We start from the raw sequence: 14,779 nt of genomic DNA on the forward strand, positions 1-14,779 counted from the left end.
GTGACAGCAGTCACTTTGATTGAAAACTTGTGGTTTTCGTGACAAAACTAAACCAGCAAAACCACTACTTAACTGAAAGAAGTGTAATTTCTTGGAGTTCCTTTACTCTACCCCAAACACTCAACTGTTTAACTGTTAACAGCTTGTAGCAAGAACTTGAGATACTAGGTATTCTCACTTAAAAAATATGCTACTGAATTCTTAGGACTACTGCAAATGATTAGCAGTGTATTTTTAGCCCTTCTGGCAGTCAGCATGATACAATCTTATTGCAGGTAAGTAAATTCCTCTCTGTTACGTATGTTTTCTTTTAAATCCATATTTTGAGAGAAAAATATGAAGTAGCAGTGCAAAGTTCAGAGAGGATCTGCATCAAGGCCAGAAACAAAGCTATAGAATGTCCAGTATCTAGAATTTTGCATGTGATTGGTATGTTTTAACTAAGATTTTGGTTAGTAATATGCAATTTACTTGTTCTGTTTCCCCTGAGTATAAAGGATTTTTAAAAAGAAAAATATGTGCTTTGAATTAGCTTGTTAACCAGCTGTATAATTCTCTTCAGTCAAAGCTTAAGTACTGATGTCATTTTTGAAGCGTAAACAAGTGTAGGCACATGCATACATGCTTCTCAAAGCCTCCCTTTTCAGGGACAAAGCCCTAAAATTGCACACACTGATGGCCCAGGAATTAAAGTGGTTGTGGAATTTAGCTTCAAGAGATTTGATTAGCACCTAGATGTTTTGCCTTTGTGTTACAAATTTTCTTGTCTGCTTACAGGTAAGTGCAGTATCTGAGTGGGTGAACCAAGAAACAGTGATTGAACAAGTAAAGAATGGGGTAAAGTAAGTCAAAGGTAGCAGAGCCCTCAGCTCTCAATTCAATATGAAATGTATTTGTGAAAGACAGGTTTGCTCATTTCCCATTTTCTCTGTCATTTTTCGCTTTAATTATTCCATTCCTGTGTCTCAAAGAAGTGATTGTGAAATAGTAGTAATTTTTTGAGATGACTTTTTCATATCATATGTGAGGAATTTAAATATTAAATTAAATCCTGTGTGTGAGAGGGTGTGTGTCAGAGATGGTACCAGAATCCTGATTCTGTGGCTTTTGCTTTAGAGTACTTGATTTTTCATATGAACTTGTTCATCTTTCTCCAGTATTTTATTTCATAGTTTTTCTTGGACAAGGGTAGTTTCAAAACTGCATTTGCCTAATAGATACAATGATAGAAATTGGCCATATTTACATGTGTGGCTGGAATAAAAATTAGGAAACCTGTGAGTGGAGTTTACATCAAACCTTTGATCTTGTAGTTCATTGTGATGATAGATGGTAATTACTTTTGGCACATGATGAAATGGTAATTCCCATCTATTCTTCTGTGGAAGTTGTTGAGAGAGAGAAGTCTCTTTGAAATACTTGTGTAGCTATTTGATTTTATGTTATGTTCAGCTGATTTACATGTAACAGAGCTTTGTGTTCACTGTATAAACTAGACTTATTTCTAGAATTTATTTCACTTTGTGCACTACAAGTGTCCAGGTGTCAATGTCCTGATTTTGAATGGTCTAATATGTGCAAGAATAGTAACTTTGAATACATGGGATTTGAAATTATGTACTTCAGATATGTGCATGTTGTTTTGCCCCACTGTGAATTTATAAGAGTTTGTCTTCACAAAGGGTAGCTGCAGTAAGTTTATCTCTCCTTTACTGTGGGGTAAGACCCACATATATTGTCATGTGCCATTGAATAATTGCCATCCACCTCTAGCCACGCCTAATTGAGACTGTTAAATTAAAACATTTTATTGAAAGTTATGGTGGATAGTAAAGTAGATGTTTCTTTACATACATAATCAAAAGTGGCCTTTGACACTTTACTACAAAATAGCCATGCTCTTGTGCTGCAGTGGTCATGATTCACCTATAGTTATCAGAATTGTCTGACAAAAAATTGGAAAGTTGAAAAGAACATTTTAAACACATGAAGCATGATAGTAAGGTGCACCAATCTTGTGACTGTTATCAGACTAAATGTGCTGTGGACATCAGTTTTCTGTGTGTGAGCAAACAACTTCTTGTTGCTTATTTAAAAACTGTTCTTCTCCAAATGATTCTACTAAGTGCTGTTCATCTCTCTCCTCACCCCCAGCAGAGGACGTACTTTACTGTGAAAACCTAGCTGTGTTAGAGAAATCTGAAGTTGTTAAACACAAAAAGGACATGTTACATTCATTCTTGCTTTCCTTCCTAGTTTCCTCATCTAGCCCTGTGTCATCTCTCAGCTTAAAAAGAGAAGTTTATTCCTGTAATCAACTTCTGCTTTAATTTTCATTTCTCTTTTTATGTGGTCTGTATAATTACTGAGTAGTGTTCTTTTCCTCAGGTTTCCAACAAATTCAGAGTTTCACCCAGCACTCGGTTAAAAATTGTTGTAGATGGTGTTGCTGGTGGCCACTGACCATTCTTGTTCCTCCTCTGATAGGAATCTTTGACAATGAGGCATATTCTTTTTAAAATTTGTTGTCCCTTTCTTAGCTTTGTCTGTGTTTTTCCTCATTATCCTGTAATATTTGATGGTAGGAGTACCTATCCAATTCTAAAAGAAATCCTAGGACTTACATTTATTCATGCCTTCTCCTGACACTCTGCTCCTGTACTCTGCCTCTCTCCTGCAGATGTCTTGTTTTGTCTGAATTTTATACCATCTCCTCTTTTTATTATAGTTGCAGATGTTGTCACTCTGATTATGTCCTGTCTCACTCTCTTCCTGAAGCATCAGCCTCTAGCAAGCCTGCGAGTAAAAATACAGGACTCTAAATCCTGCATGAGCTGTAGTGCTCATTTTTAGCATTTTATGTATATGATTCAGAAATCAATATCTGTATAATATGAGTATTAGGTTTTTTACCAAGCTGCAAACTTTCATCTTAAATTTTGTTTTAATGATTTTATTTAAGAGTTGAAGAGATCCTGTTTTCCCAGAAGTGGTGTTGAAAAAGTGAAGTGTAAGCATGAGATGTTTGTTTCAAAAGTTTGGCAAGTTGTAGAAAAATGTGCCAAGTTTCTGCAGCTCGCAGATGGTCAGGAGCACGTCTGAAGAGAGCAGTTGTAGTCATTTAGGGGAGCTATGGGATTTCATGACTGTTAAATAAGAAATTTCTGAATCCATCAGGTCTTGCGTTCTGAAGCCATTCCGGATGTATCCAGTTATCAGTAATTTATTTCTTTTTACAGCTTTGTAATAAAGAACAGAAAATGCAAATTAAATTGTGATTGTAATTGTGTAATTTTTTTTTGTAGTGAAGTGAAATACTTGGATGAAATCACTGTGGGTAGATATACTGTATCTGTATACTCCTATATACTACTTTAGATAGAATTCTATCTTTCAAAATATTAGTCTTATCTTAAAAATGCTGTGTACTATTGTTTAGGTGCTTGCTTGCAACGTACATACACATAAGGGTTTTAATTTTTCTGGAAATAGTGTTTTCATAACCCATTAAAAACAGGATATGTCCATTATTGGTATTCTGTGACTTTACTACTGCAATAGTTAAATTTTTATAGCCATCCCAGGGATCTAAAAAGTAATGGATCTAATTTTTGTCAGCTTATATTTTGCTTAAAATTGGTTTTCATTTAGCCAAGAGATAATAATATCTTAAATCATTTATCGCTGTTTTTGCTGATATCTTAGTATCATACAATCATAGCGAACTCGAGATTTTGCTACCCTGGGTCCTGCTTGAAGCAGGGTCAACTACAGTGAGTTGCTCAGGATGTTTCCAAGTTGAGTTTTGGTTTTCTCCAGTGATGGAGATATGCGTAAACAGAATTTTCTGTGCTTTGGTTTGTGCCTGTTGCTTCTTGTCCTGTCACTGGGCATGACTGAGAAGAGTCTGATTCCATCTTCTGAATTCCCTGCCCCACTTCCAAATTGGGTAATTTTGCACCTTGGTAAGATTCCTTTGAGCCTTCCCTTCTCCAGGCTGCATAGTCCTGTGTCTCTTAGCCTCCCCTTATATGACAGCTGCTCCAAGCCCTAAACAGATGTCATATTTATATCAAAGCTTTCTTTTACAAAACTACGTCTCCTCACCATGGTAAAGGACAGTGGTAAAGCTGTACAGTTCAGCTAAAAAAAGCATCCTGAGAAACAATAAAATTGTCTATCTTTAAAATTATTATTTTGCAGCACTACCCCTATGTTAATTCCCTTCTTATTTCTGCTAAGGTTTATGGTTTTCATAAAGGATTTTTTTGAACACTGACTTTATAATCTTATCTAAGAACCTTTTTCAGTATGGTGTTTGATATTTAATATAATCTTTTATATAACCTTTTCCTTAAGAAGAATGTAATAGAACATTCTTTGATTAATGGACTACCTTTTTATAAATAATTTTTCCTAAATTTGCATTTCTAGAGCAAGCAACATGGTTCATTTTTGCTTAGTAAGGACAGTATCCTTGGTTTCTCCTGGAGCAGCAATAGAAGCATCTTTTTCTCTGATTACTTAAAAGAACAGCCAAGTTTTATAAGACCTTCCTCTAAAGTAAATAAGTGCACTGAAAAGATGACTGTTTCACGGGCCTGTGGGTATCTGCAGACTGTTAGCTGGTTGTCAGCAGTCGGTCTTCTGACTAAGTGGAACTTTTCCTTCACCAGCTCTCTACTGTTGTGTTCTTAGTCTGGGAAGTGATTCTGGCATTCTGTTGCAGAATTTTAGCATCCTTCTCTTGAGTCATGACAGAGTATTATGTAGACATAATATTATGCAGACATAATACTCTCGCAGACAGAGTTACATAATTTACTGTTCACACACAGAACACACATAGTGTTTCTGTGAATGTACAACTTTTTCTCCCTTGTCCATCTTTATTCTGTTGGTAGACTGTTGACAAACCATCAGCAAAACCCAGTAGAATTTGGGGGATATTAGCTTATATTTGATCCTTCCTTCAGAGGTAGCTGGTTCTTGCTAGGAGTTTTATCACATTCAGATTGGTGCGTTGAGCAGTGAAGGTTCCTGAAATGCAACTTATTTTTACTTGTTTTTACTTTTGTTTTTACTTCAACATCTTTTTACTTGCAGGGTGCCAGTGCTGTTCCTTTCTTTCTGGCTACTGATGTTATTACTGTATTGCTCTGTTCTCCAAAACTTTTTTTTACTGAATTTTTTTTGCTGTACTCACACTATTGCACCTTTCTACATGGCCAGGACACCACCTAACTGAGCTGCGGATCCTTATTCATGTATGCTTTATTTGCAAGGTCTATGCTAGGTCTCAAACTAAACTATAGTCTTCTCTAAAAGTAGTCCCCACTAAGTAAATAGCAGCATAAAACTTATATTGAGGCATGTAGAAAATACGATGTTTTCTTAGGGTGAACACCTGCCCACGGGGTGTGAACTGAGATGAAAAATGTGCAGCTGGTCCCTAAACTTCGAGGAAGTAAAAATTTGTTGAAACATACATTGCTTTACACTCAAATATCACATTCATTAGTGTAATTTGCAAACTGATATCTGAATCATAATGAGAGTCTGACTTCAGTTGCATTGCTTTTCCAGTCCAGTTTTCTGTTCTAAATTATTTTCTGAATTCTTTATGTGAAGTTTCTGAAGTCTTTATGTCCCTACTCTGGAAAACCTGGGGCTGTGATACAACCTAGAGAATTGAAAACTGGGGAAAGGAAAAGGAGGGAAAACTGGGGAGTAAGGGAAGATAAAAACAGTTTTGTATGAAGGGTCTGTGAAAATTGCAGTAGTTTTACTTATACTATATTAAAATTGAAGCATGTGTATCCCCCAAGAGTAACTGTTTTCATACCTTTGCAGTGTAATTAATATAAATTCAGGTGTTCCCACACAGTTCCATTACAAATGTGGATTTTGAAGTTTCAGAGAATGTGTGATAACCCTACAGACTCCTTAATGTTGATGAGAAGCCACTTTTATTGCTGAAAGACTGCACATCTGTAATTGCATCTCACTCTTCTCTTACAGTTCTTCATTGTGGTTCAAATTTTACCACATTTTAAGTTTTTACCTCGTTGTTCAAGACAAAAAGCTATTTTTTATTTGTTTTGGTCAATTCTTCTATTTTGTTCTTTTTCCTAGGAAAGAGCAACATAGCATATGCTTTTCCAAAGAGTGATTTCATTATAGCTGTTTACTTTCAACTTCCTGCTTATATTTTTATACCAAAGTTGGTATATATGTCTTACATTGTCTTACATTATCTTACTGTACAGAAATGAAGGCTTTTTAGAATGAAAAGAAATTTTTAATTTTGACTGTATCATGGCATGTTGAGTTGACAGTTTATTTCTTTATGCCTGGCTAAGGATTATTTTGACAATGAGGGAAATTGGACTCAGTTCAAGATTTCTAGTTTTAAGTCATTAAACTTTGCCTCAGGTTTCCAATGTTGCCTCGTAAATTCACTTGAGGTCAGTTCTATAGTAGTACTTAGCATCCATTTGATCAGAACAAAAAAATACCCAGTTCCTGAAAACAGTTCAAAATCTCTTAGGGGGAAGTAATTAGAAAAATAATTAATACTAATCATACGCCATGGCACTTTATTTAGGACAATGTCAGGATATAAAAAGAAATATCCAGTCCCTTTAAATATGTTGACACTGTAATATTGTTTTAACTACAGGTACAGAGAGGCTCTTGTCAAGTGGGATGAAGCACTTCAGTTAACTCCAGAGGATGCTATGCTTTATGAGATGAAATCACAGGTAAAGCGTGACAGTTCTTTGCCAGTTTAGAAATTAGAAAACGTTGTGTTTGTGAACAGATACTTGGACAACATTGTTTAGTTGTTGCGTGAAGGAACTACAGCACATTTAGGTATTTCATTTTTACCAACCAGAGGGTGTCTTTTAACAGAAATTGAAATAATGCATTGGGGAGTAAAAAATGGAAATGCTTAAAATTATATTGGAGGGATCAAGGAGAGCCTTAGTGTGATAGATTAGTGAATCTGACCATTAAAAATCTGCCTGCTCTTTCTAAAGACTGGGCTTAATACAACCCACAGACAATATTAAACATGGGTACTGTATGCAAATTATTTGCTTCAATCTGTTTTTGTATTTATGTGTTACATCAGTCAGGTAAAAACTTCATAATATCTAATCTAAACCTGTCCTCTTTCAGTTTGAAGCTGTTCCTTGTCCTATCACTACATGCCCTTGTAAAAAGTCCCACTCCAACTTTCTTGTGGCTCCCATAAGAGCCCTCTGGATTCTAGGATGCATCTCAACATTCCCCATAGAACTGTGCCTATTCAGTCTCAGCAAGCTGTCCAGAAAAAATACATTGTTTGGAGAAGAAAAGAAAAAAAAATAAAATTGGTGAATGTATTATATAACTTTTAGGAAGCCTGCTATACTGTTTAGTTCTAAAATCTTTTGTTGTTACTCTAATTCTTTTATTGTGTAAAAACCCCAGTCAAGACCCTAACACCCCCACTTCCCCAAAAAAGAAGCCAAAACAACCCAAACCTCAACAAACCCCAAGAACCAATGCTGGTTCTTTTACAAGGTGTGATGGCTGCTTTTTCTAATGGCCGTTAACCACATTTGCTCCTCACATTCGTCTTGTCTGGTGAAATGAAGAGAGTTTGATTCTGCAAAAGATTTAACAGAATAATCATAATTTCAGTATGGTAATACTGAAGGATGCTTCTGTTTTATATGGCTGCAGAAGGTTTAGATCATATTGGGTTATGCATTTGGTTTGAGAAGTACTTTATAGCTTAAAGGTTTTTCTTTTAAACTGTTTCGGGAGAAGTATGTTGTCTTTCCATAAGTGTTAGTGTAAATGTTTAGCCTAGTGCAATGACTGGGAAAGAGTTGCACAAATGGCACGAGCATGTAGCAATACTACTCTCCTGATCCTTTTCCCAGGCTCTTCAGCAAGCTTTGGCTCTGGGACATCTCTGTGTTTAGAAGTGCTTGAAAGATTTTTCTTCAACAAATTTGTTTCAATGCTTTCTGCTTCTGTGTACATTTCTAACATCTGCAGAGCTTTGTATTAAGGAATTTCAAATCCTGATTATACGTTATTGGAAGACACAGGATTCTGCTTTAATTAGTAGCACTCCAGATTGCTGTAAAGGGTGTTAACTTATGTAGCAGTTCCCTTATACGTTTAATTTTTGACTTCACTAGTAAAGAAAATCTGATAAGATGTGAAGATGGTATTGATAAATTTTATTACCATAATTTAAAGATTTAACTCTGTTTTGAATAAAACAGAAAGCTGTTAAAAATTTTAGGAGAGTTCTGCTCAGCGGGACAAATTAGTGAACAGCTCCCTTGTAACTGTTCTTTGTTATGGTCTTATGTGAATGCAAGAATTTAAGATAGGTCCCCAAAAGCATTTTATTTACTTGAAATGATACCAAAATTAAGTATTTTCACACTGAAAATAGCAGAACTATGAAGTGTGGAAGCCTACCTGTATCTGAGCTATGATGCAATGAATTATTCAAAGAGGTGCCTGCTACGTGCTTCAATCTGTGCTCCAGATGCAATACCTAGTACTGAGGGGTTGTTGATTACTTGGCTTCCCAGTCCCTGTATTTCAGCAAAATAGAAAAGGTGAGCTAGAGACACAGAGCTTTTCTGCTGACAGAAAGGAACTGCAAAACAGCTGTGTGACTCTTGATTCATCTTGTGAATTAGCTGTCCTTGACTAATGCAGCAATTCAAGAGTAATGAAAGCTGAGAAAAACAAAGTAGCCCAGGCCTCTGCTTCCACCATCCCTTTGCTTTCTTTCCGGAAAAAGAGAGAAGTTCATGGCAATTGCACCATTTCTTTTTGATTTCACTTTCTTATATTACGTACCACTTGTTACACTTGTGAATGAGAACCCAAGAAAGGCTTGTGTACAAGATATTAATTTATAAAACTATTTCTAGAATGTTTTTACTAAAACCTGTAATGTTTCAATTGGTAATGTCTCTTTCATACATGCAAATAATTATTGCAGATGTTTTTTTGCAGTATGACTTATGCTTACTGGAAGCTGTTTAGTAGAATGGGTAATTTGATACCTTTGTTCTTCTAACAGCACTGATGTGAGCTGTAGAAATCCACTTTTGCTGAAATAGGAATACATAATTCATTCAAAAAAATTTTGTTCCCAATATTTAAAGGATACTGTCTTAGAGCTGACTGTATTATTCCAGTCACAAATACTGCAGCTATTACTGTGGAGCTCTGTGAAAATGCTTTGGAAGAACTGTACACCAACTTCAGCAAGGTCTTGACCAGCACTGGGTCTATAAAAAATCCCCATGTCTTGGTATATGTGTCACATACTAGAGGAGATTGATGTCAGAAATGACTGTGCAATATGCAAAGATTCTTTGTGGTCTGTATTAATTTTCTGTCAGTTCGAAAATGTCTTGATTTGTGAAGTAACTCTGAGAATTAACACTGGAGGACGAAGTGGGTTTTTTTGCACAGGCTTGAGTATCTGTCATATATCCTTACATTTATTAGGATAACCTTATGTTGGGTTACACATGAGCTTCTCAATTCTTTAGTATTTCCTTTCTCAACAGAAAATGTAACATTCTCAATACCGCATTGTTTAATATGCAGCTCAGATAAATATGATAATGGCATTGTAGGAATCTGTAAATGTTTATGGTAAGTTCTCAAAGATCTCTATTTTAATAGATGTAGGACCAATGTCTTTCAGTACTTCTGAAGAGCAGAAATAGTGTTTAAAGTTCCTAGTTGTCAAAGATACTTGAAATAAGTGTATTTCCAGAAAATCACATGGCACGGGAGCTGAGGAATTTCTCAATTGCTTCAAAAAACCATAAAATTTGATGATATTTTTCCCGTTGCTCTCAGCTACTCTTTAATCCATTTAAAAACAGATTTTTATGGTTTTTGAGAGGTTAGGGGTGCACTTTTCTTTGCATGCAAGATCTGTCAGTATGCATGCTTGATACTTCATAACCAGCCTCAGCTGCTTCCTCATTGCAAGAACAATGACTGGAAAGTAAATGTTTATGGAAGTTCATTTCTGCATTTTTGTTGAAAACCAAAAATCTTTTAAAAAGACCCAGCAACAGCAAACTAATCTTGATTCTGATGTTAGATAAGTATTATTATTAGTATATTCAAAAGAATGTAAAAATCTGCTTCTATTAATGCACCTACTAAGACTGCTTGAAATTAATTGTGGGCTGAATTTCTTAAATATTGACTGGATTAGTTTGTTAAAGCTTTGAATTACAAAGATGGAGGAACAGACTTTGACATACTCTTTGATTTTTTTATCTTAACATTTGATTACTGGACCATGTGGGACATTGTTGAATGAAGAAGGGTATCAAAGGACTTGATACTTGTTACGTAACAAAACTCTCATGGGAGCCAGACTTGCTGCTGTTCAGTACCACTCCTGAGAAGTCACCTGGTTTGTGTTGCTTGTCTCGTGACACTTGCACCTCAGATCTCAGATAACCATGCAGCTATGACAGAATTTTTAAAGTAGACAATACAGGTTTTTTTATATGTATTTTTAGAAACAAATAAATTCAAATGTAAATCATCAGATCAAGTTCCTTTTAATAATTTTTTGGATGTTTTTGGATGTATGAGAATCTAAGTTTCCTACAATGCTGTGTCGTAAATTTGCATTCACTGAACAGGACCAGGATTTCAGATATGACTCTTCTTTGTTTTTATGTATGAAACCCATCACTTCAAATCATTCCACTTCCCCTCTTCTAAAGGTTTTCTTATTGTTGAACTCAGTGAAGAAATAATATCAATTTCTACTCATCTGTCTTCTTGCTTAAGAAATTACAAGGTTTCTAAGACATGACCAGACTTAGAATCCCAAGTTTAGATAATAGCAAATCACCTAATAAGTGTCAGTTATTTTTAATTTGTTTTTCTGAAATCGGGATGTGTAGTGTGTAGAGTAAAGTTTCAAAATATTAGTGTGAACTCCAGAAATCTAAATTGCAAATTAACATTTCTGTGTGGTGCAGTGGTAATTGCTTTAGGGCATGGATAAATGTAAACTACTTACGGGTAGGATGAATTTTATTCATCTGTATTTTGAAATGATTTACTGGATGGAAAAAGGAATTGGGTTAGTTGCACTGGACATGGCATGTATCTATATATAGTGATTCAGCCTCAATCCACTGAGCTCATTTAAAACCAGAACTTACTCAGATTCATAACACTTCCAAAATATTGTGGGCAGAACAGGATGGGTCACTCTGCTGCCTGGATTTCTAATACTTGGTCAGTCTCCTTATGAGAATTGCTATGTTCAATTGGTTTTTTGCCACTGATTTCTTTTAATTCTTCTAATCTCTCCTGTATGACTTTTTCTAAAATTTAAAGCTAGATCTGTTAAACTAAGTTATTATAGGACATGGATATTTTTTGTTTTAAAGCATGTAACAAGGATAAATCTCTTTGAATGAAACAAGTCCTGAAAATCCACTTACTGAACATCTCTATAAGACTTTTCCCTCCAGTCACTTTTAACACACATATATATATTTGTGTGTTTGTGTGGGGTGAGAGTCTTGAGATGTTTTTTCTGCTTTGTAAATTTTTTTTCCTAATTTTTGGATTAGTTTTAAGAATGTTTTCTAATAGAGTATTACCACTATACATTTATATCACTATATATACATACATCACTTTATATGTACACTATATATATATGTAATGAGTGTGTGTACGTGTATATATATATATATATACACACGTACTTGACGTGGCTGCACATGGAACATGTGACAGGCACGCTGTGTGACAAGAGAGGCTACAGCACATGTGGTTCTGTTTGGCTTTCTCTGGCCCGTGTGGCCCTACCCAAAAATGACTGAACACCACTTGTCAAATCTGTGCACAGGAAATCTTTGTGCTAGGAGTGTTTTTTATTCCTTTTTCAGTGTGGTTTTTCAGGTGTAGTCATTGAGAACTGTTGAACACGAAAAAGGGGGAAGATGATATACTGCTGTAGATGGTTTTTCTAAAGATTATTATGTACTGCTGAATTCTAAGGTACAGTCCATTGAATGGAATTAAAGTGAAGCCATAAGACTAGTCTTTTGAGAAATCTAGTCATACTAGAACAGCAGAAGTATCAATCCAAAGAGTTATTCAGAAACTTTGTTTCTTGATTTTTTCAGTCCAGGGTTTCTTCCTATAGTAAATCTTTGCTTTCTCCTTACCCTCCTCCTCTTCTTTTTAATGTGCTGCTCACCTCTATGCTGTATATGTACTATTTGTTAATTAGAGTAAATACTCAAGATTATTGCATTTGACTCCTCCTCTACTCCATACTCATATTTATCTATATAATATATCATAGAACATTAAGGTTAAATAAATCTGTTTCAAACTTCAGCAATAGTCCTAATGTGTTCTAATATTATTCATCATAGTTGCGGTCAGTTAGGATGAAAGTGGTTTCCCACACATGAGTCTAACCCTTGTGGTTGATGTTCTCATCATACTGCAGGAATGCAGTTGTCGTTTGTTTCTTACACTGGTATCTATCACCATAGCATGTGGGTGTCTGAAATCATGATCTCAGAGTGATGCAGGTCTTCAGGTGATGTGCCAATCTCATGGTGGTATTGGAAACATAAGGCAAGCTTTGAGCCACGTTGTGCATTGCTAACTGTGATTTATTGCCTTAGTTGTGGAGATTTGATGCAAGAAGAATAATCCTGTGGTAACTGCTGAGCAACAGAGATTTTCACATTCAGAAACCACTTTTTTTCTTACTTTATGTAGGTGATGTCATGTCTAAGTTAGGCTCTGCAGAATGCTTGTTCTCTAAATACAAGAGTCATTGTTAAGGTCTGTTTCCATGCTGTGTTACCGGGATTGTTTCTATAATTGTATCATGTGTACCGCACTGTTTATGGTAGATTCCAGTTCTCTATTAAAAAAAATAAATACAGTCCAGGAGTTTTTCAACAGTACTTGCACATTTACTATGTTCAGTTCTCCATGTGTTTGTCCTCCTGAGTATTCTGTTATGTTTCTATAGCTGTAGGGTTTGTTGACAAGGAGAGACACCTTCAGAAGCAGTTAATCTACTTCTAATAGGGTTGCTTAAATAGTTTGGGTGAATCATCCTCTAGCATGCCTGTTTCTCTCTGTGGGGATTGGAATGAGTCTGGGTGATTATCTGAGGTCAGACAACTAACTTTTAACTAAATAAAGCTAGGTAAGATGAATCCAGTCCTTAGTTGTTGAAACAGTGGTTGTTGCCTGGGTAATCCCAGAAAACTTGAATTTATTTTCAGTTTTGCTTATTTTTCTTCCTCTTCTTTTTCTATTTCTGATACAGGTCCTGATGTCTTTACATGAAATGTTCCCAGCAGTGCATGCAGCAGAAATGGCTGTCCAGAGAAACCCACGTTCCTGGGATGCCTGGCAGACTTTGGGACGTGCCCAGCTTGGATTAGGAGAGATAGCACTGGTAGGATAACAGAATTAATTGTGTGTAAGAAGGAAAGTACAGAAATGCCAAGATTGCTGTATATCCTTATGGTAACTTGTACACAGACAAGGAAAAAGATTGTTATTATTTATCTCTGGTGTTCCTTCTGCTTTATTGTGTTTCACAAACACTTCCTGTGTGGTTTTGTTGCTGGACTTGTGGAAGACTTATCTAGCTCCAAGTCTTTTGTGTCATATACTATATTTATGTGGTGGCTTTATGTAGTAGAACAATTATACTGCCATAATTGCACATACTACATTCTGTGTGCTGTACTGCTACAGTGCAGCTCACCATAGTTTAAAGATGAAGGTGGTGTGAAGTCCAGGGATCAGCTGATTATTCAGTTTTTATTCATGCCTATTGATAACATTCTAATGTCTTGTTTTCCATGTGTCCTGCTTATGCAGCAAATAACATGTACTCATTCCTGCTTTCCTCTGACTCCCTGACCTCAAATGGTGGCTGAAGTTGCTTCTTCATTTAATGAGAGAGCAAAGAGCTACTCTGCAGTAGCTGAAATGCATTTTTTTTCCTGGAGTATAATAGTTTTCTGCTACTTTCTGTGAAAACACAACAGGTGAACTCTCAAATTCAGAGACATTCACAGAGCTCCATTAGAAAAACAATGCATCATGACCTCTTAGATGAAAAAAAGATACTGGTTGTATTTTGAATAGAAGTGTCTGTGTGCTGTTTTGATACACATTGATAAATAATTTTATTGGTAGTTTAGAGTGTTTTTGCAAAGTTACAATGTTTGGTCTCAAATTTTTCAAGAATTAAAAAAAGATAGGGTTTTTTTTGGTGGAGGTTAACAATTCATGCAAAACTAATTTTTAAAATGTAGTAAGGAGCAATGTTAAAAACCCCAAACCAACCAAAAAAAAATACAAACAATGTGAATCACCTAAAGTCATAGAATGGTTTGGATTGGAGGGAATCTTAAAGATATCTAATTCCAGCCCCACTGTGCAATGGGCAGGGACACCTTCTGCTACACCAGGTTGCTCAAAGCCCCATCCTGGCCTTGAACATTCCCAGAGATGGGGTATCCTTCTCTGGGTAACCAATTCCAGAGTCTCAGCACTTTCACAGTAAGGAATATCTTCCTAATACCTAATTTTCCCCCATTTTACTTTGTACCCATTACTCCTTGTCCTGTCACTACAGTCCCTGACAAAGAGTCCCTCTCCAGCTTCCCTGTAGTTCCCCTTCAGATACTGGCAGGTTGCCATG

General features: G+C 35.9%; 1 protein-coding gene across 4 annotated transcripts in view; it reads left to right on the forward strand.

Moving 5' to 3' along the window:
- Positions 1-14,779, forward strand: part of TTC33 (tetratricopeptide repeat domain 33) — a 43,639-nt gene that overhangs the window by 18,180 nt on the left and 10,680 nt on the right. For 3 of the 4 annotated variants that reach the window (XM_088054511.1, XM_014257017.2, XM_005527963.3), the window contains exons 3-4: positions 6,683-6,764; positions 13,388-13,519. In XM_088054511.1, coding sequence (XP_087910637.1) covers positions 6,683-6,764; positions 13,388-13,519 — 214 coding nt within the window. Of the gene's footprint in view, positions 1-777; positions 843-6,682; positions 6,765-13,387; positions 13,520-14,779 lie in introns of all 4 variants that reach the window. The other variant, XM_014257018.2, reaches the window with a different exon arrangement.

Source organism: Pseudopodoces humilis, chromosome 4 (assembly GCF_049639895.1).
Source record: "Pseudopodoces humilis isolate 2021_Gansu_Grassland_sample_001 chromosome 4, ASM4963989v1, whole genome shotgun sequence".
Lineage (NCBI taxonomy): Eukaryota > Metazoa > Chordata > Aves > Passeriformes > Paridae > Pseudopodoces > Pseudopodoces humilis.